At 40.8% G+C, this 23,328-nt stretch overlaps 6 protein-coding genes across 9 annotated transcripts; 4 read left to right on the forward strand and 2 right to left on the reverse strand.

Annotated features, from left to right (window-relative positions):
* Nucleotides 1-744: 744 nt before the first annotated feature.
* Nucleotides 745-5,466, forward strand: hsc70 (heat shock cognate 70). Its single transcript, XM_070834647.1, has 9 exons — nucleotides 745-859; nucleotides 2,262-2,466; nucleotides 2,621-2,826; nucleotides 3,114-3,266; nucleotides 3,341-3,896; nucleotides 4,050-4,252; nucleotides 4,358-4,556; nucleotides 4,705-4,937; nucleotides 5,108-5,466. The coding sequence occupies exons 2-9, from the start codon at nucleotides 2,262-2,264 to the stop codon at nucleotides 5,288-5,290; spliced, it is 1,938 nt and encodes a 645-aa protein (XP_070690748.1). The 5' UTR covers nucleotides 745-859; the 3' UTR covers nucleotides 5,291-5,466.
* A 571-nt stretch (nucleotides 5,467-6,037) lies between these two features.
* On the forward strand, nucleotides 6,038-8,257 carry LOC139204707 (chymotrypsin-like protease CTRL-1). The gene is made up of 7 exons (XM_070834671.1): nucleotides 6,038-6,127; nucleotides 6,350-6,453; nucleotides 6,567-6,646; nucleotides 6,740-6,821; nucleotides 6,937-7,117; nucleotides 7,298-7,428; nucleotides 8,088-8,257. The coding sequence occupies exons 1-7, from the start codon at nucleotides 6,076-6,078 to the stop codon at nucleotides 8,247-8,249; spliced, it is 792 nt and encodes a 263-aa protein (XP_070690772.1). The 5' UTR covers nucleotides 6,038-6,075; the 3' UTR covers nucleotides 8,250-8,257.
* A 480-nt stretch (nucleotides 8,258-8,737) lies between these two features.
* Nucleotides 8,738-10,829, forward strand: LOC139204703 (chemerin-like receptor 1). Its single transcript, XM_070834662.1, has 2 exons — nucleotides 8,738-8,772; nucleotides 9,198-10,829. The coding sequence occupies exons 1-2, from the start codon at nucleotides 8,763-8,765 to the stop codon at nucleotides 10,283-10,285; spliced, it is 1,098 nt and encodes a 365-aa protein (XP_070690763.1). The 5' UTR covers nucleotides 8,738-8,762; the 3' UTR covers nucleotides 10,286-10,829.
* Nucleotides 10,830-11,969: 1,140 nt separating this feature from the next.
* lin37 (lin-37 DREAM MuvB core complex component) lies at nucleotides 11,970-15,107 on the reverse strand. Its single transcript, XM_070834675.1, has 9 exons — nucleotides 14,785-15,107; nucleotides 14,492-14,567; nucleotides 14,352-14,402; nucleotides 14,165-14,194; nucleotides 13,857-13,942; nucleotides 13,576-13,736; nucleotides 12,923-13,057; nucleotides 12,702-12,775; nucleotides 11,970-12,254 (listed from the first exon to the last, which is right to left on the reverse strand). Exons 1-9 carry the CDS (start codon nucleotides 14,816-14,818, stop codon nucleotides 12,167-12,169), a joined length of 735 nt encoding a protein of 244 aa, XP_070690776.1. The 5' UTR covers nucleotides 14,819-15,107; the 3' UTR covers nucleotides 11,970-12,166.
* Nucleotide 15,108: 1 nt separating this feature from the next.
* On the forward strand, nucleotides 15,109-20,763 carry proser3 (proline and serine rich 3). 2 transcript variants are annotated; one of them, XM_070834644.1, is made up of 13 exons: nucleotides 15,109-15,757; nucleotides 15,832-15,940; nucleotides 16,035-16,309; nucleotides 16,547-16,671; nucleotides 16,806-16,921; nucleotides 17,461-17,558; nucleotides 17,636-17,769; nucleotides 17,962-18,200; nucleotides 18,307-18,848; nucleotides 18,980-19,172; nucleotides 19,938-20,109; nucleotides 20,390-20,471; nucleotides 20,603-20,763. In XM_070834644.1, the coding sequence occupies exons 1-13, from the start codon at nucleotides 15,747-15,749 to the stop codon at nucleotides 20,640-20,642; spliced, it is 2,136 nt and encodes a 711-aa protein (XP_070690745.1). In that variant the 5' UTR covers nucleotides 15,109-15,746; the 3' UTR covers nucleotides 20,643-20,763. The 2 variants fall into 2 exon arrangements, with proteins under 2 accessions (XP_070690745.1, XP_070690746.1); XM_070834645.1 differs by having other exon boundaries at nucleotides 16,806-16,909.
* hspb6 (heat shock protein, alpha-crystallin-related, b6) lies at nucleotides 20,707-22,318 on the reverse strand. 3 transcript variants are annotated; one of them, XM_070834684.1, is made up of 4 exons: nucleotides 22,173-22,318; nucleotides 21,910-22,067; nucleotides 21,366-21,488; nucleotides 20,707-21,274 (listed from the first exon to the last, which is right to left on the reverse strand). In XM_070834684.1, exons 2-4 carry the CDS (start codon nucleotides 22,063-22,065, stop codon nucleotides 21,119-21,121), a joined length of 435 nt encoding a protein of 144 aa, XP_070690785.1. In that variant the 5' UTR covers nucleotides 22,066-22,067; nucleotides 22,173-22,318; the 3' UTR covers nucleotides 20,707-21,118. The 3 variants fall into 3 exon arrangements, with proteins under 3 accessions (XP_070690785.1, XP_070690784.1, XP_070690783.1); XM_070834682.1 differs by having other exon boundaries at nucleotides 20,710-21,277; XM_070834683.1 differs by lacking the exon at nucleotides 22,173-22,318 and having other exon boundaries at nucleotides 20,709-21,277; nucleotides 21,910-22,146.
* Between the last annotated feature and the right edge of the window lie 1,010 nt (nucleotides 22,319-23,328).

Raw genomic sequence — 23,328 nt, forward strand, 5'->3', positions numbered from 1 at the left:
ACTCTACCTCAAAAACGTACAAAAGTATCATCAGTGTAAATTGACTGCATTTATACTGTATCTTTAACAGACAAAGTGCTTTACAATGTTTACCTTCCATTCATCCATTCACACACACACACACACACACACACACACACACACACACACACACACACACAAACACACACACCGATGACAGCAGAGTCTGCCCTTCAGGTTAACTTGCTCATGGACATCACAAAACACATCACTGCTAACAATTTGTATCTCTAAAGTGAGCCGGTGATGTCAGCTGTCTATTACAGCTGTTTTACTGCAAATTATATGAACATGTGATTGAGACTTGAGGCTTTTTATGATGACTCGTGCTTAAGATTAAGTGCATGCTGACCGACTGTCTGTGTGATTTCATAATGGTTTAGTATTTTGAAAAATGTAACACTGTGTACTGTCCCAGCAATGTGGGTAACATCAACATGTGAACAACATTATCCATGTTCCAGAAATACTTTTTCAGAACTGAGCAATGCTCACTTAATAATGAAAACATGTTTGGTTTAGATGCCAAATCAAAGCCCTGTCATTTGACATTCTTCTAGCAGAAGGCTACAGAGGTTACAACAGCAAGCTGTCTTTCAAGGAAGTCCAGTGAGCAGAAACATGGGCCTAGAACTTTCCTTGGTGGAGTCACCTGACACCCTAATGAGCTCTCCCTGCACCGTCCTCTATATACACTGTGGAGCACTGACACTCGTCCTTTTAGTCCGCCTGCCAGGAGAGGGAAGGGAGTGCTGGAGAGGAGTGTTGTGTGCCAGGCAAAAAAAAACACCGCTTTAATTCAGTAAACTCTCAAGTCTTGAACATCTGACAGCACAAGGTAACCCCTTCGATATGAAGCATTGCACTCAGCCTGGCTTCATAGTCTATCTTGCTTGCTGTTTTGAAAGCTTAACAGCCAAACATGAGCTGTATTAGCAAATAAGCGAGGCTTGCATGGTTTCTGTTAGACAATGGCATGACATTCAAAAACCACACAGTTCACACAGTTTGTTTCATTTCCATTTCCAGTTCATTTATTCAGCAGCATCAGTCGGATGTGATATTGACTCTTCCCCAGGGGAGACTAGGGAATCGCACTAACTATACAGCAGGGCTAAGACAGAATCAAATACAAACCTCCTTTATATATGTAGTGTTTAGTCACAGGTCACAGTGTTGTTATTATCATGTTCACATGTATGTTCTTATGAACTGCACATGGCAAGTTTCAGATATGGGCGTAGGACAGGCAGTGAAGCAACAGCACTATGTCAGCATTTTCCACTCTGTGTTACACAACTGGATAACAAGCGATAATTCAATAGTCTGTAGTTGAAGCAGTTCTGGGACATTTAAGGAACAAAGTACCTATTTTCACCCATTAGGCCATACAGAGGAAAAATGTTCATCTAAACTTCTTCACACTCAAATCAAGGCAGTTTTGTACTCTGTGATTTGGTGGAGTATTTTACTGAGTTTGCAATTTTCTCTACCTCTAAAGAAGTTTTATCTCCTTTCACACCCCCTTGTAACACTAGGCCTCTGTTAAATTCTTCAGTAATTAAATATGCTTGTTTCTACACCTCAGCGCTATAGTTTTCTGTGTCTATTTTTGTTTTTAAGCCCTCTATTTTTATGCCAACTAGTCAATGATTAATAAACACCTTCCATTCATTGCCATGTGGATACACTGATACTTATTATAGTAACTGTGAGCTATTTAGAGTCAGCTGTCGGAAAATAGACACACTGATCGCTGTTCCAAGATCAGTACATCACATTTCACAGCCTGACTGATGCACTATAGTGTTATGTTGCTGTGGGAGGAGTGGAGAGAGAAGCGGTGCAGAGGGCATATTAAAGAGCAGGGTGACATGGGCCATAGACATTTCATCTCAAGTGTCAGGAGGTGGTTTAAGCCACTATGCCATGGACGCCACTCCACCATTAGGCAAGCCTCACATGGACATGCATCTGAATTTATGTATATTACAGGGACAGATGCACCTCCTTAGATACACCCATAATAGGTATATGTGGATGGACAAAGTTAGCAGGCACATATTCATGTTGGAATTATACTACAAGACAGCACATCTTTAAATTACAATCATAAACATCAGAATGAATATAAATCCTTTATTCAGTGATGATGAATACATGCAGTAATCTGGGCTTACTGTTAAAGATAAAAAGCTACAATTACTCACGTTTCTTATATTTTTTTGCTTTTATCTAAGATGTCTAAAGGACCAGCAGTAGGCATTGATCTGGGCACCACATACTCCTGTGTGGGCATCTTCCAACATGGCAAAGTAGAGATCATTGCCAATGACCAAGGAAACAGGACCACGCCCAGCTATGTGGCCTTCACAGACACTGAGAGACTCATTGGAGACGCTGCCAAGAACCAGGTGGCCATGAACCCAACTAACACCGTATTTGGTAAGAACTGCATGATCGAAAATAAACAGGCTCCAAAACAGTGATCCAAAATCAACATTATCATTCTCCTCACTGTGTTGACAACCAATCATTTGAAATACACTGTGAATGTAAGATATCACTTACAGTGTTTTGTTTTTTCACTAAAATCTAGATGCTAAACGACTGATTGGTCGTAAGTTTGACGATGCTGTGGTGCAGTCAGACATGAAGCACTGGCCTTTCAAGGTTGTGAATGACTCATCCAAACCCAAAGTGGAGGTTGAATACAAGGGTGAGATCAAGACCTTCTACGCTGAAGAGATTTCCTCAATGGTTCTCACCAAGATGAAAGAGATCTCTGAAGCTTACCTGGGCAAGGTAGACGACAATAATGCTGTGCTCAAAATGATAGCAGGATAGTTTGGTTTTTATGCAGACAAAGAGGTCACAATGACAAGCTGCAAATGTCAGGAGATAGTACCAAGTGTGACACCTGCTACACTTAACAGAAAACCTCATTTAAAATGAAAGACATAGTGAGAAAGAATCTCACAAGTGCCTTGTGGTCTCTAACCACAGTTATCAATGTTTGCAATGTGACAGAAGAGGAATAGTGTGAATACACAAATGCAATTTACTGATTTACGGTCTTACTGTGTTTACAGCCTGTGACCAATGCAGTTATCACAGTTCCTGCTTACTTCAATGACTCCCAGCGTCAAGCCACCAAGGATGCTGGAACCATCTCTGGGCTTAATGTGCTGCGTATCATCAATGAGCCCACTGCTGCAGCCATTGCTTATGGACTTGACAAAAAGGTTACTAACTTATAAAATGCAAACCTTGACCAAATATATGTTCTACTATTAGTAATTATTGACATTTATTTTAGGTTGGCTGTGAACGGAATGTCCTTATCTTTGACCTTGGAGGGGGTACTTTTGATGTGTCAATCCTGACTATTGAGGATGGCATCTTTGAGGTGAAGTCCACAGCCGGTGACACTCACTTGGGTGGTGAGGACTTCGACAACCGCATGGTCAACCATTTCATTGGTGAATTCAAGCGCAAGTTCAAAAAGGAAATCACAAGCAACAAGCGAGCGGTGCGTCGTCTGCGCACAGCCTGTGAGCGTGCCAAGCGAACCCTCTCCAGCAGCACCCAGGCCAGCATTGAGATCGATTCACTCTACGAAGGAACAGATTTCTACACCTCCATCACCAGGGCCCGTTTTGAAGAGCTCAATGCAGACCTGTTCCGTGGAACCCTGGAGCCTGTGGAGAAGGCCCTGAGGGACGCCAAGATGGATAAGTCCCAGATCCATGACATTGTCCTTGTGGGTGGATCCACACGTATCCCCAAGATTCAAAAGCTGCTGCAAGACCTCTTTAATGGCCGTGACCTCAATAAGAGCATCAACCCTGATGAGGCTGTGGCCTATGGTGCAGGTGGGTATCTCTGCAGCGTTTAGGTTTATACTTGTTGTCTAGTGATACTACTATTTTAGTATTCAAGCTGTTGTTCAAAAACAATTAAGTGGTTTATATAAAAGCTGTTTTGTCATAATGGCATTAGTTTTAACATTTGGAAACTCTTCACAGCTGTGCAGGCAGCAATCTTAGCTGGTGATAAGTCTGAGAATGTACAGGACCTGCTTCTGCTGGATGTTACGCCGCTGTCCCTGGGAATTGAGACTGCTGGAGGAGTAATGACTGTCCTTATCAAAAGGAACACCACCATCCCCACCAAGCAAACCCAGACCTTTACCACATATTCAGACAACCAACCTGGTGTGCTCATTCAGGTAAAGAAACCTTGAAGTAAAGTTGAACACAAAAAGCACTTCACACTCCCTTGCCCCAGTGTATTACAATATTCACTGGTTATTCAGTTTGAATAATTGTTTCAGGTTTATGAGGGTGAGAGAGCCATGACCAAAGACAATAATATCCTGGGCAAGTTTGAGCTGACCGGTATTCCACCTGCACCCAGAGGTGTCCCTCAGATTGAGGTGACCTTTGACATTGATGCCAATGGCATTCTCAATGTGTCTGCGGTGGACAAAAGCACTGGAAAGGAGAACAAGATCACCATCACCAATGACAAAGGTACATGATCATGTTAAATTCTTCTTCAATTAGGAGCATTCAAACACTGACTTAGCTCAAAAGCTGAAAGCATGCTGAACATGTACAGAAAATAAAAGGATAAATATTGCACATGAGGTACAGTGCTTTGTATTTGATCTTCTCATAGGGCGGCTGAGCAAGGAGGACATTGAGAACATGGTGCGGGAAGCAGAGCAGTTCAGGACTGAGGATGAGGCCCAGCGAGACAAGGTCACAGCCAAGAACTCCCTTGAGTCTCTGGCCTTCAACATGAAGAGCACCGTGGAGGACGACAACCTCAAAGACAAGATCAGCCCAGAGGACAAAAAGACTATAGTAGACAAGTGCAACGAAGTCATTGCCTGGCTGGACAGGAACCAGGTAAAACTCCACTGACTGAACCATTAGTCTTGACAACAGACAGGCAGTCCTCTTTGGCTCACATTGTGAAAGCAGAAATGCAGCCTACTGTGTGTTCATATCATATCGCGTAAACAATGTGAGGCAATTCCCTTACTTCCCTGTCTAAATGAATTCTTTGTGTTTACCAGATGGCAGAGAAGGATGAGTATGATCACCAGCAAAAGGAACTAGAGAAAGTGTGCAACCCCATCATCTCCAAGCTGTACCAGGGGGGTATGCCAGGAGGAATGCCAGGAGGTATGCCAGGAGGAATGCCTGGTGGAGCTGGAGGTGGATCCTCCTCTGGCCCAACTATTGAAGAGGTCGACTGAGCACTCTGCTGGCAGTATCTTTATCTCAGATCTCAACATACACTAAAGATATAGATTTAGAATACACACCCATTAAACATCAGATCATGGGCTTCTTTTAACTTCAATTCTTGTCATCTCTTTTTATCTGTGATTTGTAAACATAAAATCAATAAAGATCAACAATGGGAATCTGATTTGCAAAATACATCGTCTGTTTCTTTTTGCAGCTGTTGAATTTTTGCTGAAAACAGACCACAGATGTCTTGACTGGTGTGCAAGCAAGTGTTGCACACAGGAAACTTTGTTAGGTTGAAAAAATACATGATAAGGATCAACTGTTGAAATGAGTTGGGGAGTTGCTCTACATTATTTGCTGCATCTTGTTTCTGCTGATGTGTAAGTGATGAAACACGGATGTAAGCAAGGGTGCATATAGCTAAACACATTAAATGTGGTTATTTTTTTCTTATATCAAGGGGCGGTGTTGTTGCTTATTACCACTGGAATGATTACACAACAATTTGTTTGCAAAAAGCCATGACCTCCATGCACAAGAACAGGACAAACACCAGCGTAAGACTAAGTGGATGAATGTTTCACTTAGAAGTCATCTCGTGAGCTTATCACCATATGTTCTCTTCCCAGACCTATCACAGCCACTGGTGTGTGTGTGTGTGTGTGTGTGTGGGTACCTGCAGTATGGAGTACTACACATGGAACACAGGGTCAAGTGTGTGTAATACACATATAAAAGCCAGTGTCCTACACAGCAGAGACTCAGGGAAGTGAATCACGATCGAGACATGGCCATGTTCTTGCTTGTCAGTTGTTTAGCTCTTGTGGCCTCCACACTGGGTGAGTGACGTGCAGTTTACAACTAGATGAGCCATTTATTTGAACAAAATGTTTCTGTGACATTCTGATCACAAAATAGTAGGTCATCACTGGTAATGTGTCTGCTTTCACATTGATAAGATTGTAGATATAAGAATACAAACAACAATTTTGGTATATATGACATATGACATATGTACTGTGAGAAGCAGATCATTTTTCAGTTGTGTGATTTGGCCTCAGGGTGTGGAGTACCTTCTATCAAGCCTGAAGTGAGTGGATACAACAAGATTGTAAATGGGCAGACTGCTGTGTCTGGGTCCTGGCCCTGGCAGGTTTCGCTTCAGGTAGTAATGCACCCTAAACACACATTGCAGTTTTGCTACAGTTTCAACCCCTTGTGCTATTTGGGTGAAAAACTTAAGCGATGAAAAACATAATTACATCCTCTCATTCCTAGGATGGTAGAGGATTCCATTTCTGTGGAGGATCACTGATCAACCAGTACTGGGTTGTCACTGCTGCTCACTGCCGTGTGTCGTAAGTAATTTTGACACGTCCTTCATCCACATGAGAAAAATGACAACCTTGCCATCTTTAAAGTCACTCCTGTCTGTTTCTAAATATCTCCAGACCCAGAAACCACCGTGTTATCCTGGGAGAACATGATCGTCAGTACAACAGCGAGCAAATCCAGGTCAAGTCAATTTCCAGGGTAAGCTACACCATAACAGATGAATGGAAATCTCCTTGGCTGATTTGCCATTGAACTGCAGCAATGCAAAATGGCATTATATTTGCTAATGATTTACATTCCCGTCTCCATCCAGGCCATCACTCACCCCTACTACAATACCCAGAACTTCAATAATGACATCACTCTTCTGAGGCTGTCGTCCCCGGTACAGATGACATCCCGTGTGTCTCCTGTGTGCCTGGCCTCCTCCAGCACCAGCATCCCCTCTGGAACCAAATGTGTCACCACTGGGTGGGGCAAGACCGGCCAAACCTGTGAGTGAGCTATTGCTTTTTGTCTATTGCGCATGCAAATCAACTCTAGATATGAACAGTTCCATTTCCACAAAGGAAAAATGCAAAGGCACTGCTAAATATCCACCAGACGTCCCAAAGAACAATGTAAACGATTTATTTGTGCGGCTGGCCTCATCTCTATTTCTTGTCTGCGGGCAGCGAGCCCCCGCTACCTCCAGCAGACTGCCCTGCCTCTGCTCTCCCCTGCTCAGTGCAAGCAGTACTGGGGCCAAAACAGAATCACTGATGCCATGATCTGTGCTGGTGCATCTGGAGTGTCCTCCTGTCAGGTAACAACCGTTTCAAAGCCTGAAATACAGATTCATAAAAAAAGTAAATTATTTTTCAGCTTAGCTGGTGATAACAACTAATTGTTCACAATGAACTAATGTTTACATTTTATATTTGTACAAATGTAGGTAATATTTACGCACTAGTTAAAACTGCATAAAAAAATTACTGAAATTTGTAAATTATAATTTGTTAATAATTAATAATAATAATAATAAACTGGTAGAGGTGAATATCAACAAATAATTTGTAAATTAATAATGACTTTGTATTATTAGTAGTAGTAGTATTGTTAGCTATAGTGAGTGTTATTACATAATACCCACACTGATAGTTGAGAGTTCAACATTCAAAGAATACATAAACACAGTCTATACAAACAACCAGTACCATTTGATAAATTCATCATTAGCTCATGGGTAGTAAATGACGTGATTATGACAGTGTTACTTAAAAAGGTTCAATCTTCTTCCTCAGCAATGATGTTTTTGCTGCATATCTGTTTTCCTGTTTTTGGCTTTAAATTAGGGAATCCCACGTTCCCTGTTAAGCTGCATACAACATTACGCCACCATCGAGCAATATGAACAGCTTGAGCCATGGTTTTATTGTAATATATGACCCCATGCATTAGGTAAACATATTTGTCTCATTTCAGGGTGACTCTGGTGGCCCTCTGGTCTGTGAAAATAGTGGAGTGTGGTCCCTTGTGGGTATTGTGTCCTGGGGCACCTCTAACTGCAACGTACGCGCCCCTGCCGTGTACGCCCGTGTGTCCTACCTGCGCAGATGGATTGACCAGACAGTTGCTTCCAACTAACATGCAAACACACACACGCAAAAAAAATCTGCAATACACGTGTTTACATGTTTCCCCATGCGCTATCATCCTCACTGTGATCAGTGAGTGAGTTCTAGACAGCATCAATGGTTGGTGCACTTGTGAGAAATCATGCACTAAAAACAAAAATAAAATACATAACTCTTACAAACACTAGTGTTGGATTTCATGTTTTACATTCATGCAAGCCTGGCTAGAGTGGGACAATAACAGTCTGTTTGTAGCGTGTGCACGTGTGTGTGTTTGCGCGTGTTCAGCACAAATCAAGCGTGTTGATTGAAGATGAAAATACAAATGAAAAGAAGTTTGGCAGCAAATGATGCAAATGAAAAGCAGCTGGGTTGCAGCAGAATTATTGTCTTATTGGTGGCTGCTTGAAGGAGGGGAAATTAGAGAGAGAGAGAGAGAGAGAGAGAAAGAGAGAGAGAGAAAGAGAGAATCAGGCAGGCAGAAACAGATGAGATCAACCTAGATTCAGACCGCACCAGAAAAATGAGCACTGGTAAGATACTTTCAACGAATAATTGCATTGCTTTTAAATTGCATTAACTGAAAGATGGTCTACAATAATTTCTTGCTAAACTGACCTGATAGGTATGCATAAAAGCTTTTTTTTAGTTAATAGGTGGTATTCTCTGATAATAGCAGAAACTGAGTGAAATAAGTGGAAAAGTTGCTATTAAGTACAAAGCAGTCTGTGACTACTTTATCCAGTCTTGTACTATATCAGGGAGCCAGTGTTATAGAGAACTTGTGCCAGGACAGGAGCATTTAAAAAATACAACAATACAATAGGAAGTAAAACTCAGTTCATTAAAAAAAATCATTGATGTTATAAAAGTAATCAAATTCTCTGTTTCCTCTGTGCATATTGCAGAATGTGTTAAAATCACTCATGTTTGTAATAACACAGCTTTTTGTTAATAGCTAACCAAACCATCAATTCCACTGGAGGTCAAACGGCTGGGATGAGCGGGGCCCACAGAAAGCTGCATGTAGCCTGCCTGGTCATCTACTGTTTGATATTAATTGTTGGGACTCTGGGAAACAGTCTGGTCATCTACGTGACAGGCTTCAAGATGAAGAAAACAGTTAACTCGGTTTTGTTTCTCAACTTGGCACTGGCTGACTTCCTCTTCACGGCCTTCCTGATTTTCTCAATAATTTCACTCTATCAGGGGCAGCAGTGGCATTTTGGACGTTTGATGTGCAAGCTCAACAATTTAGTGAATCTGGTCAACATGTTTGCCAGTGTCTTTCTTCTGACAGCCATAGCTCTGGATCGTTGCCTGACAATCTGGGTGGTGGTGTGGGCACATAACAAGCGCACAGTCCGCAAAGCTCAAATCGCAAGTGCTGTTATCTGGTTGGCCGCTCTGGTCTGCAGCATCCCTTATGCCAATTTTCGTGAGATTATGGTGAGACCGGGGAAGATATTCTGCAGTTATTCTGCATCCAGGGAACAACTGTGGATCCTGGGTATTTTTCGCTTTGCTTTGGGCTTCCTCATCCCATTCCTGATAATATGCGTCTCTTATGCGGCCATAAGTGTTCGTGCAGGGCGCCTGAGGAAAACCAGGAAACATAGACCTCGCAAAGTCATTCTCTCTGTCATTCTTGCATTCTTCATCTGCTGGATGCCCTTCCATGTTTTGCATTTCATAGAATTGGCCAATAGGAACCCAGATATCAGGAATATTATTAGGATTGTAGGTCCTCTGGCTTTGAATCTGGCTTTCATGAACAGCTGCCTGAACCCCATCCTCTACGTCTTCATGTGTGAGGAGTTCCAGAAGAAGCTCAAGCGGTCCGTATGCTTCGTCTTAGAGAGTGCCCTTGCAGAGGACCATTTGTCATTTGTGTCCTCTCGGTCCTTGTCCTCACACTTATCCCGAATTTCCCGGAAATCCGACCCCGCTACTCCTTTGGACAAGAAAGGCACAGACACTATCTTTAACTTCAAAGACAGCAAAGTGGTCATTGCTGAGGAGAGAGTGACACTGAGTACTGAATAAGATGAATGCAAATATGGTCATGTAAATATGCTGGATTTTTAAAAAAAAAAAAAAGCTTGTAATGAATAATTAGAAAAGAGGGGCACAAACTGAAGATGTCACGGTAGATTGATTTGCACTGCCTCTGTGCACAGAAAGAAATTAGTAAGATTCTTATGATTTTAATGTTTTTTTATGTTAAAGCACCTACTCACAAACATGTGTTTTCAATAATGGCTGATAGGAACCCTAGCCCCTGGATAGTTATGTTGCACCTGTTAAAAGATGGTGCTTTCTTCACAAATAAACTAATGTATGGCAGCAATCTTGCAGTCTGCAATACTCCAAAATATATGAAAACACTTGTGTGGGTGTGTGCTGCTGGTTTAAGTTGTAAATAATGTTTTGTGCAACAATGAATGTAAATACACATCTGATACAGATTTGCTATTGATTTTATATTGGGACCAGTTTTATGATTTTTAATCAATTATTAATTAATTAATTGTCCATATCAGCATCCTTGATACTGTAATCAAGACTTTAATAATTGAGCTTTTCAGTACTGAATAAAAACATATTGTTGATGAGCTGTTCTCTTCCTTCTACATGACAACCACAAGTACACACTGTTCACCGGATGGTGTTTAATCTTACAGGATATCAGAAAGGTATATGAATGTGTGACTGATTTATTGCATTTGCAAAAGGAAACATAGTGACTTAAAAGCAGACCTTAAGTCAAAAATATTAGCTTAAAATAAAGAAATGAAAGAGAAAATCCCTCTATGTGAAACACACACACACACACACACACACACACACACACACACACACACACACACACACACACACACACACACACACACACACACACACACACACACACACACACACACACACACACACACACACACACACACACACACACACACACCCAAAATAAAGGGGCATTTCCTGTTATTTACTATCTTGTTGCACGCTGATTAATTTGTATGGTTTACGTGGCATTTTAAAGGTTCTGGTATCACAACTGAACTGACTTCCTCTCTTGCGCACTCTAAATTAAAAACAGTAGGTCCTAATAAAAGTAGTCTTTGCAACTTTCCAGTTTCACATTTCTGATATCAAAATTCTATCATCTGAAATGCGCAATACAAAAAGTCTAAATGTGGCCAAACGAACATTCAGCTGAAGCAACATCAGCAGCAACAGTAGTTGCTGCTCCAGAGTCGGCACTATCAGACTGGTATTCCACTAGTGCTGCAGTACAAAGGATGAATGTGTCTCTGTTCTGACATTTGCTGACTGCAACTGGTTCCTGTGACTGCTTTCAGCAACATTACGACAGGGGAGGAACGTGTTTAAGATTGTGTTCATGACCTGACATCTGTTATGTTTTCAGTTACAGGTGCTTCACCTCTGGCTTGGGTAGTTGATAAAGCTACCAGTATGCATGTCAAAAGAATGAGTCATGGTGATTATCAAATGTCATCTACAGGCTACTCTTACAGACTATTCAAATACTCTAAAACAAACCTGTTTTAGTTTCTTAGTTGCTGTGTTCTCGACTACTTGTGCTGAAGTTAAGAAAGCAAATCTAAAAGTGGAAAAAACCACAATGGACATTAATCAATCTGGTTAATACTGAAGATGTACAAAACAAATATTACTTATGAACAAATGAATTTTTTCAGACTCCTACCAAGAATTTATATGAATAAAAACAGTCCCATATCTCCCACAAAAATTGCAACGAACTTAAACGGTCTTCAAAATATTTTTCTTTAATGCTTAGGACATGTGTTCTATTTAAGGCTCTAGGTTTTGTTCATGCTGTCCTATGAGTCTGAGTAGATTGCCACTGTATTCAAACACTGACTGCTGCTCCATGGCTCCCAGTTAGCGATCATAGAACTCCTTCATCTCTTTAAGGATCTTGATACTCTCGCTGTATCTTAACTGGTTCTTGTTAGAGCATTCCTTCCATCTGGAGAAAAAAAAAAAACACACAATATGGGTCAGCTCAACTCATTCCAAACTTTTCCAAACTAAGGAATTAGTAAAATAATTAAATTTCAGCATGGGCCCGCTTATAGCATGCATCCCATGTATGTATCATAGAACAGCAATTTAGTATTTATACTTAAGTATAAGTATTTTGTTATACACAAGGAAATTAAATTTGACAACCACTAAAGAGGACAAATACAGAAAGGTGTTGAAATGTAAGAAGAATGACTTCAAAATTCAGTTTTTGTTGCTCAACAGAACAATTAGAAAGTCATTTTGTTTTCACGTCTTTGGTAAATTGTTACAAATTTTTTTACACAGCATACATGTATGACCCTTAAGCACCACGTGACACACACAAAAAAAACATAGGTGTAACCCTGAGAGGTCAATGAAAATGTGAATAACTGTATGAAGAACATACTTGTGCCTTATCTTTTTCCAACGTTCCATGTGATCACATACGAAAGAACCTGGCACAGGAACTGAATCTGTTAGCTGTGCAAAGAGAAAATGTTCAGACTTTGTTATAGTTCATCACAAATTTTTAACTAATGAATTCAACGTAATAACAGATGAGTGACATTTAATAGCACTGTGAAGGTACAAAAAAAAAAAAGAATAATTTTAATGCAAATATCATACAGCCTTTGTAACAGTGGGTTTTTCGATCTGTGGGATCCTGAGATTGATGGGTTCACCAGAGGTGCTGACTGGACAGGAGGTTGGCGGAGGGAGTCTGTACACATCCTGACCTTTACCATTGATCATGTCTGTAATCTGACAAAAGAAAGAAACAAAGGGAGTGCAGTTGAACAATCATTCCTTGTATTATGTTTACTTAGGACCATGGCCTAATGCCATCTTTAGAGCTAAGAAATGTCTAATACTTGATACTCTTAATACTCTGTGGTCCAAACAGACGACAGTCCCTGACTTCTGCAGTAGGGCTTTCTCAGTATACCAAACTTACTATACTGTGGAGAGACATGCTGATAGTGACAACAGAGCTAAAGTTTTCAGAGGGCACTATGAACACAGCACAATGCCCTCCTTCATTAACAGTTGTACATTGCTTAGCCACAAGGGAGCGCCCTTATGCTGGTCAGACAGACGAGGAGTGGTGCTCATAGTTTGCCAGGGCAAACTTTTAAAAGCCACCACTCTCGTCTACACACTGAAGCAGATTCTCAGTGAGGAGTAACTTTAACGCCATGCAGGACGTATTTTTGTACTTTTTGGTGAGGTTTGCATATTTTGAAAACAATTATTATCCAACATAACCATAGGGGCCTCACCTCTTCCTCTACCATGCTGTAGGGGGGGCTTGGGGAAGCAGCTGGCTCTCGAACAGAAGGATTGTTTCTCATCCATGCACGGCAGATAGGATAAAGTGGGGTGCTGGTGTTGAACTGAGCCAGATCAACACTGCGATCAAACAGCTTAATAATGTAAGAATCTAGCAAACAGAGAAAGAGAAAATGTCGAGATAATTAAATGTAAGAAATTGTACAATTAAGTAAAAAGCAAATTGAGGAATTTCTTGCTGAATTATTTTCAATGTTTGCAATAAAATTACTTTGTTTATGCTGATTGCTTTCTGGCATTCCCTCATCCATCTCTTTTCGCTTCTTCCTCCGGTGCTGTGGAAATCGAGCAGAGGGCCTGGAAAAATCAAAACAAGGATGGGAACTTTAGAGCACTGTGGTCGTACCCAGTCAATGATGATGATGATTACACATTGGCCAATTGTATTCTGCCAACCATAACAGATTTGAAAAACGACCACAATGAGATGCGTTCTCCGGCCACTATGGTAGACAAAAAAATTGGTTATGTGTATGTTTTTGAGTTACTGTCAGCTCTTGTTGAAAAATATGCACTTACCTTTTTCCAGCAGATGATGGGGACAAATCCCTAGAGATAACATGTGGAACATGAAAACAAGATTTTACACAGTATATTTAATGATAAAATAATCTAACAGATGCTCACTAACTTCACCAGCTAGTGTATATAATGCATTCTACGACATTGAATAAATGAATTTGAAATCAAAATCATTGATCCATACTTGTTTAAAGAGTCCACTGATATTTTCCCGGTATCCCCTTCATTTTGCTCCCTGTTCAAAACACAACAGTACTTTAGATTGACTGGAAAGTGATCACCATATTTAGACACCTTTGTTATATTAATAATGATTTTACTGACCTTTCATTTTCGCTCCTCTCTACCAGTCCCTTTAACACAGCATCCAATCTGCTGCGGGCACCAGTCCCTTCTAAATCTGCAGAAGTAGTAAGAACAGTTGTATACAGTGGTAGCTTTATTGAAACAATAAATACTACCTTTACATATACAATCGGGAATTAATATTGAATGTATGTGACATTATATACTTTTATTACAATGTGCTGGGTCAGGAGGTCTTTTAAGTCATATTAACTTCAGTGTGAAACATTTAACGTTAGTAATAATGGGTGCTTTGGGTAGCCACTTCTCACCTGGTCTTTCAGTCTTGATCTTGACGTGATGCATTATCTCCTCCTTCCTCTTGCTATGTTCCGTACGGTAATTGGGGGGGGAGACCCGGAGTTTTACAACCACACGTTCACTGTCGGTATCCGAAATGCAGCGTATTTAACTAGTGCGACTTTAACACTATCGTAGGACTGCTAACAGGTTAGCGAAAGCTAAGCTAGCAAGCAGCGGTTGGGTTTAGAGCGTTTACATTCAGCTAGCTAGCTAGTAACCACTGAATAACGCTTAAGCTAGCTCGCAAACCCAACTTTAAATGCGTTTACTTATTGTAACGATCAGCTGGCTAGCTGGTACCACTCACGGCTTCCCTACAGTTACTAGAACCCGTTTTGTTACTGAATCGGGACCGTGGAGCTGACTATGACATATCACCGTTGCTAACTTAACCTAGCTTGTTTTTCACTAACGTTTAGCCTTTGCAGACTTTCCTCTTCCGCGCGCTGCCGGTTTCCTATTAACTGATTGGCTGTTGCGTATAAAGGACCTTCTACCTGATTGGTTAAATCTTATGTCCATCATATTAAACTCGCTCCTTATTGGCTGTACGGCGAGAGTAAATAACGACGAGCAGAAGCAGTGACGCTTTCTTCTGGTTTCATCGATAATTTTTGTCAAAAAGAGAAAAGTAATTATGGTTTGTTGTTTAAAAGTTAGACAAGTTGGATGAACAGGCCCTGTAGTAGCTTAATTTGCTGTTTTATGCACAGTTCGTATCGTGCTAGCGTGTGATTCCATGGTAACTTTCTTTTGTGGACATGTTAAGTCAACTCGGAAGGCCTGCGGATACAGTGGTATTGGTTGTAGCTGTAATTTCTAGTTTATAGAAGCTATGTTAGGATCAGGCATAAATCAAAAACCCGCCTATACTGCGCATCCTGTCCTGTTTGCTGCCATGACTCATCACCTGTGATATACTAAAGCTGTAATGAAATCCAGGTAAGATCCAGCGATAACATTTTTATAGTATCCTAAATAGTTGTTACAGTTGGTCATAAGTGTTGTTTTTACAGTGGGCCTGTGTTCACAAGGCAGAATCCCTTCCAGTCAACATCCAGAGTGGGGAAATCGCACTACCACCCATCCTGCACTAAGTCCCTGTCAAACAAAAAGAAAAACACTGTAAGTTTGAAAGTAAACTTTACATACACATCTGCCTGTCATTTCACTTTTCTAAGCCATCACAAATGCCTTTCACTTTTTTGTTCTTTTGCAGACTTTGAGTCCTGTACGTTCAAACCAGCGACCCAGTCCACAGTTGCACACGCTGAGCCCAGAGAGCCAACAGCTGTTTGAGAAACACGACCACCTATTTGCCGCCCCGGATGGACAACCTGTTTTTGCTGAGTCCTGGCCCTCCACTGACTGTGGATCTTCTCCAGCCAGCGCTACAACCTCATCAGACATGGAGGCACCCAAACCATCTGCAAGAGGAGGAAAAGCCACAGTTTCATCAGAGCTAGAAGATCAGCAGGATTCAGTGCTTGCAAAGTATGCTTCAGTTTGATAAAGTCGAGATCATACCCTCAGACATAACAGTGCCTGTGCCCTAAGTTTAAACAACACAACTTTTTTTGCAATGAAAAGTGGCAATATGTAAGGAATGACATGCTACTAAAACTGGTCATGGTGATATGAGGACTTGAAGATGTAGAAACTGGTCAGTTGTTCTTTTATGTTACTATTTGAATCACAATTTATAACTGGCACTGACCTTTACCCTCCCAGGTACGTAGAACGCTTTCGCCATGGGCGACCCCAGAGTCGAGAGGACCGTCAGCAGCTGCCTTTCTGGTGGATGTCACCATCATCTTTACCCCCAAGTTCAACACCAACTAAAGCAACAGACAAAGGTACATTCTCACTTTATGCAACTTCACTGTTTTGTTTTTTAATGTGTGAGTTAACTGTTACCAGTTCCTGAATTTCAAAGAAGAAAGTAACATTTCTGGTAAAATCCTTCTGTGGAATCCCTTCCTCTAAACAGATGTTATCCAACCTCTGAAAGATGACCATGGACCTGCTGTTTTCAGTCCAGCTGGACAGCGTCAGCGTGACAGATCCCTTTCCCCCTGTAGAGGATCCCTTAGTGTGAGCGCATCTGTGAGTTAACTGGGAATGGGCTACAACTTCCTCTAATAAATAGAAATTGTTTGTAGGAAATTTCTAAACTTACCACCAAAAACACTAGATACTATTCCATCTTCTTTATTGTTCTTTGTGTATACTATTCTTTCGTATTGGGTGTGCACCCCACCTGGTTTATGCCAGGTTCGTCTTAGTGCTCAGGAGGCAAAGTGTCTGCAGGAGAGACAACTTCCAACTAAGTGTGCATATAAATATTTGCATTTCAACGCCACATGTCCATTTGGAGACCTCTGTTTACTAAACCCTTGGGAGGCCATTGTTTTTATAGCCATGTTTCATACATTTATGGCTGGTTCAGTCTGCTTGTGTCAAACTCACACTCACAAAATTATAGAAGAACCTCGCCATATTTGTCAGCAATATAAAGTAAAACCAGGTAATTCGGCTGATTGATAGAATTTATTTACTATTCATTTATAGAATATTGTCAGTTTTTCATATTAAAATATCAAGAACAGAATTGTGGCTTATTGAGTGTTCTGCTTCTTTCTCAGTTTTTCTCAGACACCTCACAGGGGGAGTTCGATGACACAGAGATACTGCACCTTCAGGAAAGGGCCAACAGACTTCTGCTGAGAGAGCGTGACAACTAGTGAGTAACACTGAAGGTACTTTTGTTTTTTAAATTGCATTAATTCCTTGAATTCTAAGTGACTGTCTTTCTAACAGTGAATATACTGCGAGCGATGGATCTTTCCCTGTCAGCTCAGACGGCGTGGGGTGCTCAGATTTCTCCTCTCCAGTCAGTGTAGATGAGCCAATGCGAAGACCTTTGATTCCCAGTGTAATAAAATCTGCTACTGGTAAGGCAAACCGTGTGGAGTAACTTTTGAGACAGATTCATTTTTTTTTTTTCAAATAATACAATATAAAGTCCTCTCTGCTGTTCCTTTTATATGCAACTTATTTTAGATTCCTTTGTTTTTAATGCTTGATATTTTAAACTGTACTTCTGTGTGAGTGTTATTGTGCAATGTGTTTATTAACATTTACAGTGAAGGCCAGTTCAGACTCAGTTCAGGCTGCGTCCTGCCAAAACTCATCTGTCATTCCTGCTTTGGCCCCCCCCACATACCCGGAAGAGGACATCTTATTCCAGTGGCGTTTAAGTAGAAAGATGGAGCAGGCAAGGAAGGGGCCCCACACCCTGCAACACTCCGGTCTTTATGGTGCTACATTTAGCTGGCAGGCCCGCAGTTTAAACCATCCCTCAGCCAGTGGCCAGGTTTACAAGGTTGGAGTCAGTGTCTGATATTTACTCCATGTTTTTGGGGTTTTTTTCATAATCATTCCAGATTTACAGAATCATTTTTAATTTCCTCTGTCTTCATCATCTATAGCAACAGCAGAGCGCTCAACCTCCTGAACTGTCACAAAAAGGTACACATCCACACATCACAGCTCCCCAGCCAGAAACCAAAGAAGCCCACGGATCGAGTTTTACAGTTTCTGGCCCACCTCCCTTCCCTGCCTTTGTCGTCTCTGGCTCCTCAGTCTCTCAACCGCAAACTATTGCCCATGTTCCTGCCCACATGCATTTACTCTGTGATGTCTTGCCCTGTCCCATCCAGTCATCTCATGCTAGCACGCAACCAAATATTTCACAAAGTGTAGGTGAGTCTTACACCAAAGTTGTCTGTAAAACAATCCAAGTCCCTGGAGACTCGATGAATACATTCACCGATGAGCCTAATCGTGCACATATGCCATCCCCACCACTGGCTTCATCTGGAGCTTTTGAAGGCGAGGGGCCTCGTCACCACAAGAGATCTGACAGGAAAGAAAGAAAGAAAGGAGAGAAAGAGAAAGCCCAGACAAAAGAGTTGGAGAAGACTGAGAAGAAGATGGCAACATCCGTCAGAAAGCAGAAGAAATCAGCAAGGTCAAGTATTGAAACATGCACATGCACAGTCTACAAATTTCAAGCCTGAATGCTTAATATGTTTATATATTAACATATTAAGCATTCAGGCTTAATATATATATATATTTTTTCATTTATATATCTTGCAGATATGCTGTAGATAGGGAACATGCTGGTGGCCCGGGCTCTACAAACAGGAGTCCTTCACATCAAAGACTTCCCAAAAAGGTCATGTCATGGGCAGAGCAGCAGCAACAGGGGGGAAGCCAGGAGTTTTCCAGTGAGAGCTGTACGGCCGATCATGTACCCCCACCTTCTCCAATCCACAGTGCCTTAGGACAGGTCAGCACATGCACAAACTGCACCACTCCATCAGTTCTAAACTTAGTTTCTTTAATGCTCTCTGTTGTTTTAATTAACACAAGCACCCTATGAAGCCTGGGAGGCCGTCTGCACATTTTGTCCAAATGTTTTTCCTGCTGTCTTATGAGCCTGCTAACTTTCCAGCAGTATATGTAATGAACTGAATGATGGCAGTGTGTTGCTGCTCAAAGTACAGTGAGCTATTGTGGAAAATGGTCCTTCCAAGTTGTCTTCAGGAGATGGACATTATATCATTTTAGATGAAAGATCATTTAGGGTGTTCATTTCTAACTATGTTAGAATAGCATGAAAAAAACAGCTATTTTCTTTAAATATACTCCATTAACCACAGATCTTGAATGGTGCTGCTATCACACCTTTTTTATTTTTTAAATGTCATACGCCATCATCTGATGTTAAGGTACAATGACATTATGGTAACGCCAAGTGTATCATATTTGATACATACACCTCTCCATCATCAGTGTGATATTTTTTGTATTTTATCTGTGTTTTATATGTTTTGTTTGTTTAAGATAAACAAACTGTGAGCAATATATTGCACAAAAATGCCAAAGGTAGCAAAAATCATACAATGATGTACATACTTTTAGAACTTTTTTTTTTGTTGTAATTTGTCAGAAGGTTCAATAAACACTCCAGTTTCAAAAAATTCGAATTTTCTGGTAATTATTTCATGGTTCAGGCATTAACCAAGAGGGTGTTCTCATTGGGCCATGACAGGTTGTTTCAGAGGTATTGTTCCCTGCGGTGGATTCATCTCCTGCGCAAAAGACACCTGCCTCGTCACTTTCTCCTCCTTGCACCACCTCTGCACCTCCACAGTCCTCAGGTCCTCCGTGCAACGAACAGAACTCTGTGGAGGTCATTTCCCAGCTGCTACAAGACGCTGAGGGTGAGTTGAACCATGACCCTGTAGTTAAGTGTGTAGAATATATTCTGACTCATGAATAGCTTCAACAATACAAACCCATTAGGTCAAAATCTTTTTTTGTGCATGCTGTTTGAAAGTGGAGCTGTTAACATTTGTCATCAACGTTGACTTTTAGTCATAACTACATACTGCCTTTGGGGGATTAGATAATGAGACAGTAACTTACATTCTTGGTGATATTCTATTATTAACCATAGCTGCTTATTACCTTCAATGGTACTGTTTTGTTTTTGTTTTTCAGATTCAGATGAGAAAGAGTTTGAAGATGATCCTTTATTACAAGTCCTTCGCAAACAGAGGAAATGGATAAAGGAGCAGATCAGGTAAAATAATAACCTATAAGTAAAATTTCTCAACTAGTTAAACTGATTATTGCTCTTATAATGTTATTAGAACCATCTAAACATAGCACCCCAAAATAAAGAAAAATAACCTACTGTATTTTTCCTTTCAGTGAAATGGACTCTATCCTGGAAGAACAACGAGTTACTTGAACATTTACAAGAGGCACCTGCTGTAGTTGCTTATTTTTATTTTTTTTTTATTTTTATAAAGAAATAAAGTTTATTTGTGCTTTTTAGAAGAAATCTTTCCACATTAAAGAGTTTGGAGATATGTCTGTGTGCATCATTGATCACAATCGCAATACAGAACAATACAGTGCATTTTACAAAAGTTGCCCAAAAAAAAACTGAACACAGAATATTTACAAAGACTCGTTCCTTGAAACATTATGTAAGGTTGGCGAGTAATAGCAGAGCAGTATATACAAACCTCAGAGAGCAGGGAATATTAGAGTAGTGCCAGGAACAGAACAAATGAGTGTTTTGGCACACGCTTAGTGTTGCTATGACCAGAGAAGCCTGAAGTTATTTTTCTGTTTACGCCTGTGTGTTCAAAAAGGTTGCTGTTGCATTTGTTTTCATACACGGTGAAGAAAGCAGAAATGTGAGCGTTTGTATTCGCGTGATTAGTTCAGGATCCTGGAGTTCTCGGTTTGCAACATCGGCGCAGATATGACAAGGATGCCGTCTGGAGAGACTGCTGACTCCAAAGCCATGGTGTGCACTCCCTTTGGGATTCGGTAGCGGCGGTTGAACTGCCGTGTTGTAAACCCTGGACCATCCTTCTAACAAAATACAGAAATAAATTTGAGGATAACACAAATCAGTAAATAAACCAAAAAGATACAGCCATGTTCCTCCCAGAATACCAACCTTTTTTTCTTCATGCTTTCCTTGTACTTCAACAAAGTCTCCTATCACTTTCACCATTAGATCCTCTGGTTTGAAGTCCCTCACATCAACTTGAATAGTAAAACTGTTGTCATCACAGCTCACCTGCCAACATGAGTGGAAATACTGTGTATTGTATAGAAATAAAATACCTCACGTAACATGTAGCCCATAAGCCTTACTTGCCATATTGCACTTAATAGATACCCTTAACAAAAGCATGAAAGTTCATTATTTACATTGAATAGAATAGTTTGACAAAAATATACTTCTTACTAGCTTTTGGGGGCTTTCGACTGCATCTCAGGGTTTTCATTTGCTGAAGAAGACTGTAAGATGCAGTTGAAAGCTCTGGAAAAAAGTTTCTAAGTGGGCCTTAAGTAAGTATCTTTTTAATATCATTCTTTTTACCATTCTAAATGGCTGTTTGATATCGCTGAATATTTTGTGTTTCTGCTGAGCCAAAATAAATGCAATCAATCTTTTTACATATTTGCAATACCTTACCATACTTGACATGACCTACCTCTGCAGAGCTGGTGTTGTCAGTCTCTGGAATGAGTAATTTCGGGGACCATTTATATAGTCCATAAGTCCCATTCAGCCGAGGAATAAGAGGTGGCAAAACCTTCTCCCATGGGATACCACCAGCTGGCAGGGTGGGTGGCAAGATGAAGTCCATTTCTAAATGGTAGAACAATTTTTTTTTAAAAAGGAGAAAAGACTTGACGAGAGTTGATGATACAACATGAGAAGACTACAGAGCATAAAACGCTGGCCACCACTCACCTCTTCCTAAATTCCTTGACCAAATGAGTGCGCAAACGGGAGAGGACAGCCCCTGTTTAACCGCTTGTGTTCAGTCCTAAATGAGCTACAGAGGGTACCAATGATGATCCAGTGCGGAGTCTGTCTGCCTCAGAGCCCCTCAGCTTTTGGCGTGACTGTGTGTTATGATGTGTGTGTGTGTGTGTTTTATACTGGTGTTGCATAATGAGCTGGGAATGCATAGTGGGGCACCTTGCTTCTGTTATGCTCTGGACTAATGTGTACCCTTGGGTGTTCAGGCATGGCCATATAGGATAAGAGTGCATTGTTTTGGGAGTGGTGCAGCTGTTGCGGGCTTATTGGCAATTAATGTGTTTATTGGCTTTACAGTCTATGGCTGTTACTGCAGCACACAGTTTATTCCTAATGTTCATCAGACTGTTGGGTTATAAGACCTGTTACAAGCTGTATGCTTAAGAGCGGTTGTCAAGGAGGGTCCAGCCAAAAATAAGTTCAAAAGACGGTGTTGTTGACCCTCGTGAGCTGATGCCGGACAGACAGTGACAGCAGGGACGTCAGACACATGCCAGAGCACGTGTGCTGCCAATAAGCCTCTTCCCCCATCACAGTGGAAACACTACTCAGATCATTTACTCCAGTAAAAGTAGCATTACCTCAGCATTTAAGTACTCTGTTACAGGAAAAAGTCCTGCTGTCAATATCTAGGTATAGATGGCTTAGCAGCTAAATGTATTCCTATAGTATGAAAAATGACTCATAATGCAGAAAAGTTGATCCTGTTGGATATCCTATCAGGGTTTTCATCATTGCTGGCACTTTAATGAGTAATTAAGATTTTAACGTGGTAACTGGCCTAGGTGGAGATGTTTTTAACAACTTCATATTTTGTGGTTAGTCAGTAACAACACATCTAAATTTCTAGGCTGGTTAAATGTTTTAAAGATAAAATCTTTAGCAGTAAAGGAGCTTGCTGTCAAATAAATATGGTGACGTTAGTGAAATATAAAGTAACATGAACTGGAAGTGCCTTAAAAATCACACTTAGGTACCTGAGTAAATGTGTTTACTTTCCACCACTTCACTCAGTACATATGTATTAAATACAATAATACAATAAGAAACAATGTCCATAAAAGGGTTCTTTTTAATTTACTCC

The sequence above is a fragment of the Pempheris klunzingeri genome, chromosome 8, assembly GCF_042242105.1.
Source record: "Pempheris klunzingeri isolate RE-2024b chromosome 8, fPemKlu1.hap1, whole genome shotgun sequence".
In the NCBI taxonomy this organism is placed as follows: domain Eukaryota; kingdom Metazoa; phylum Chordata; class Actinopteri; order Acropomatiformes; family Pempheridae; genus Pempheris; species Pempheris klunzingeri.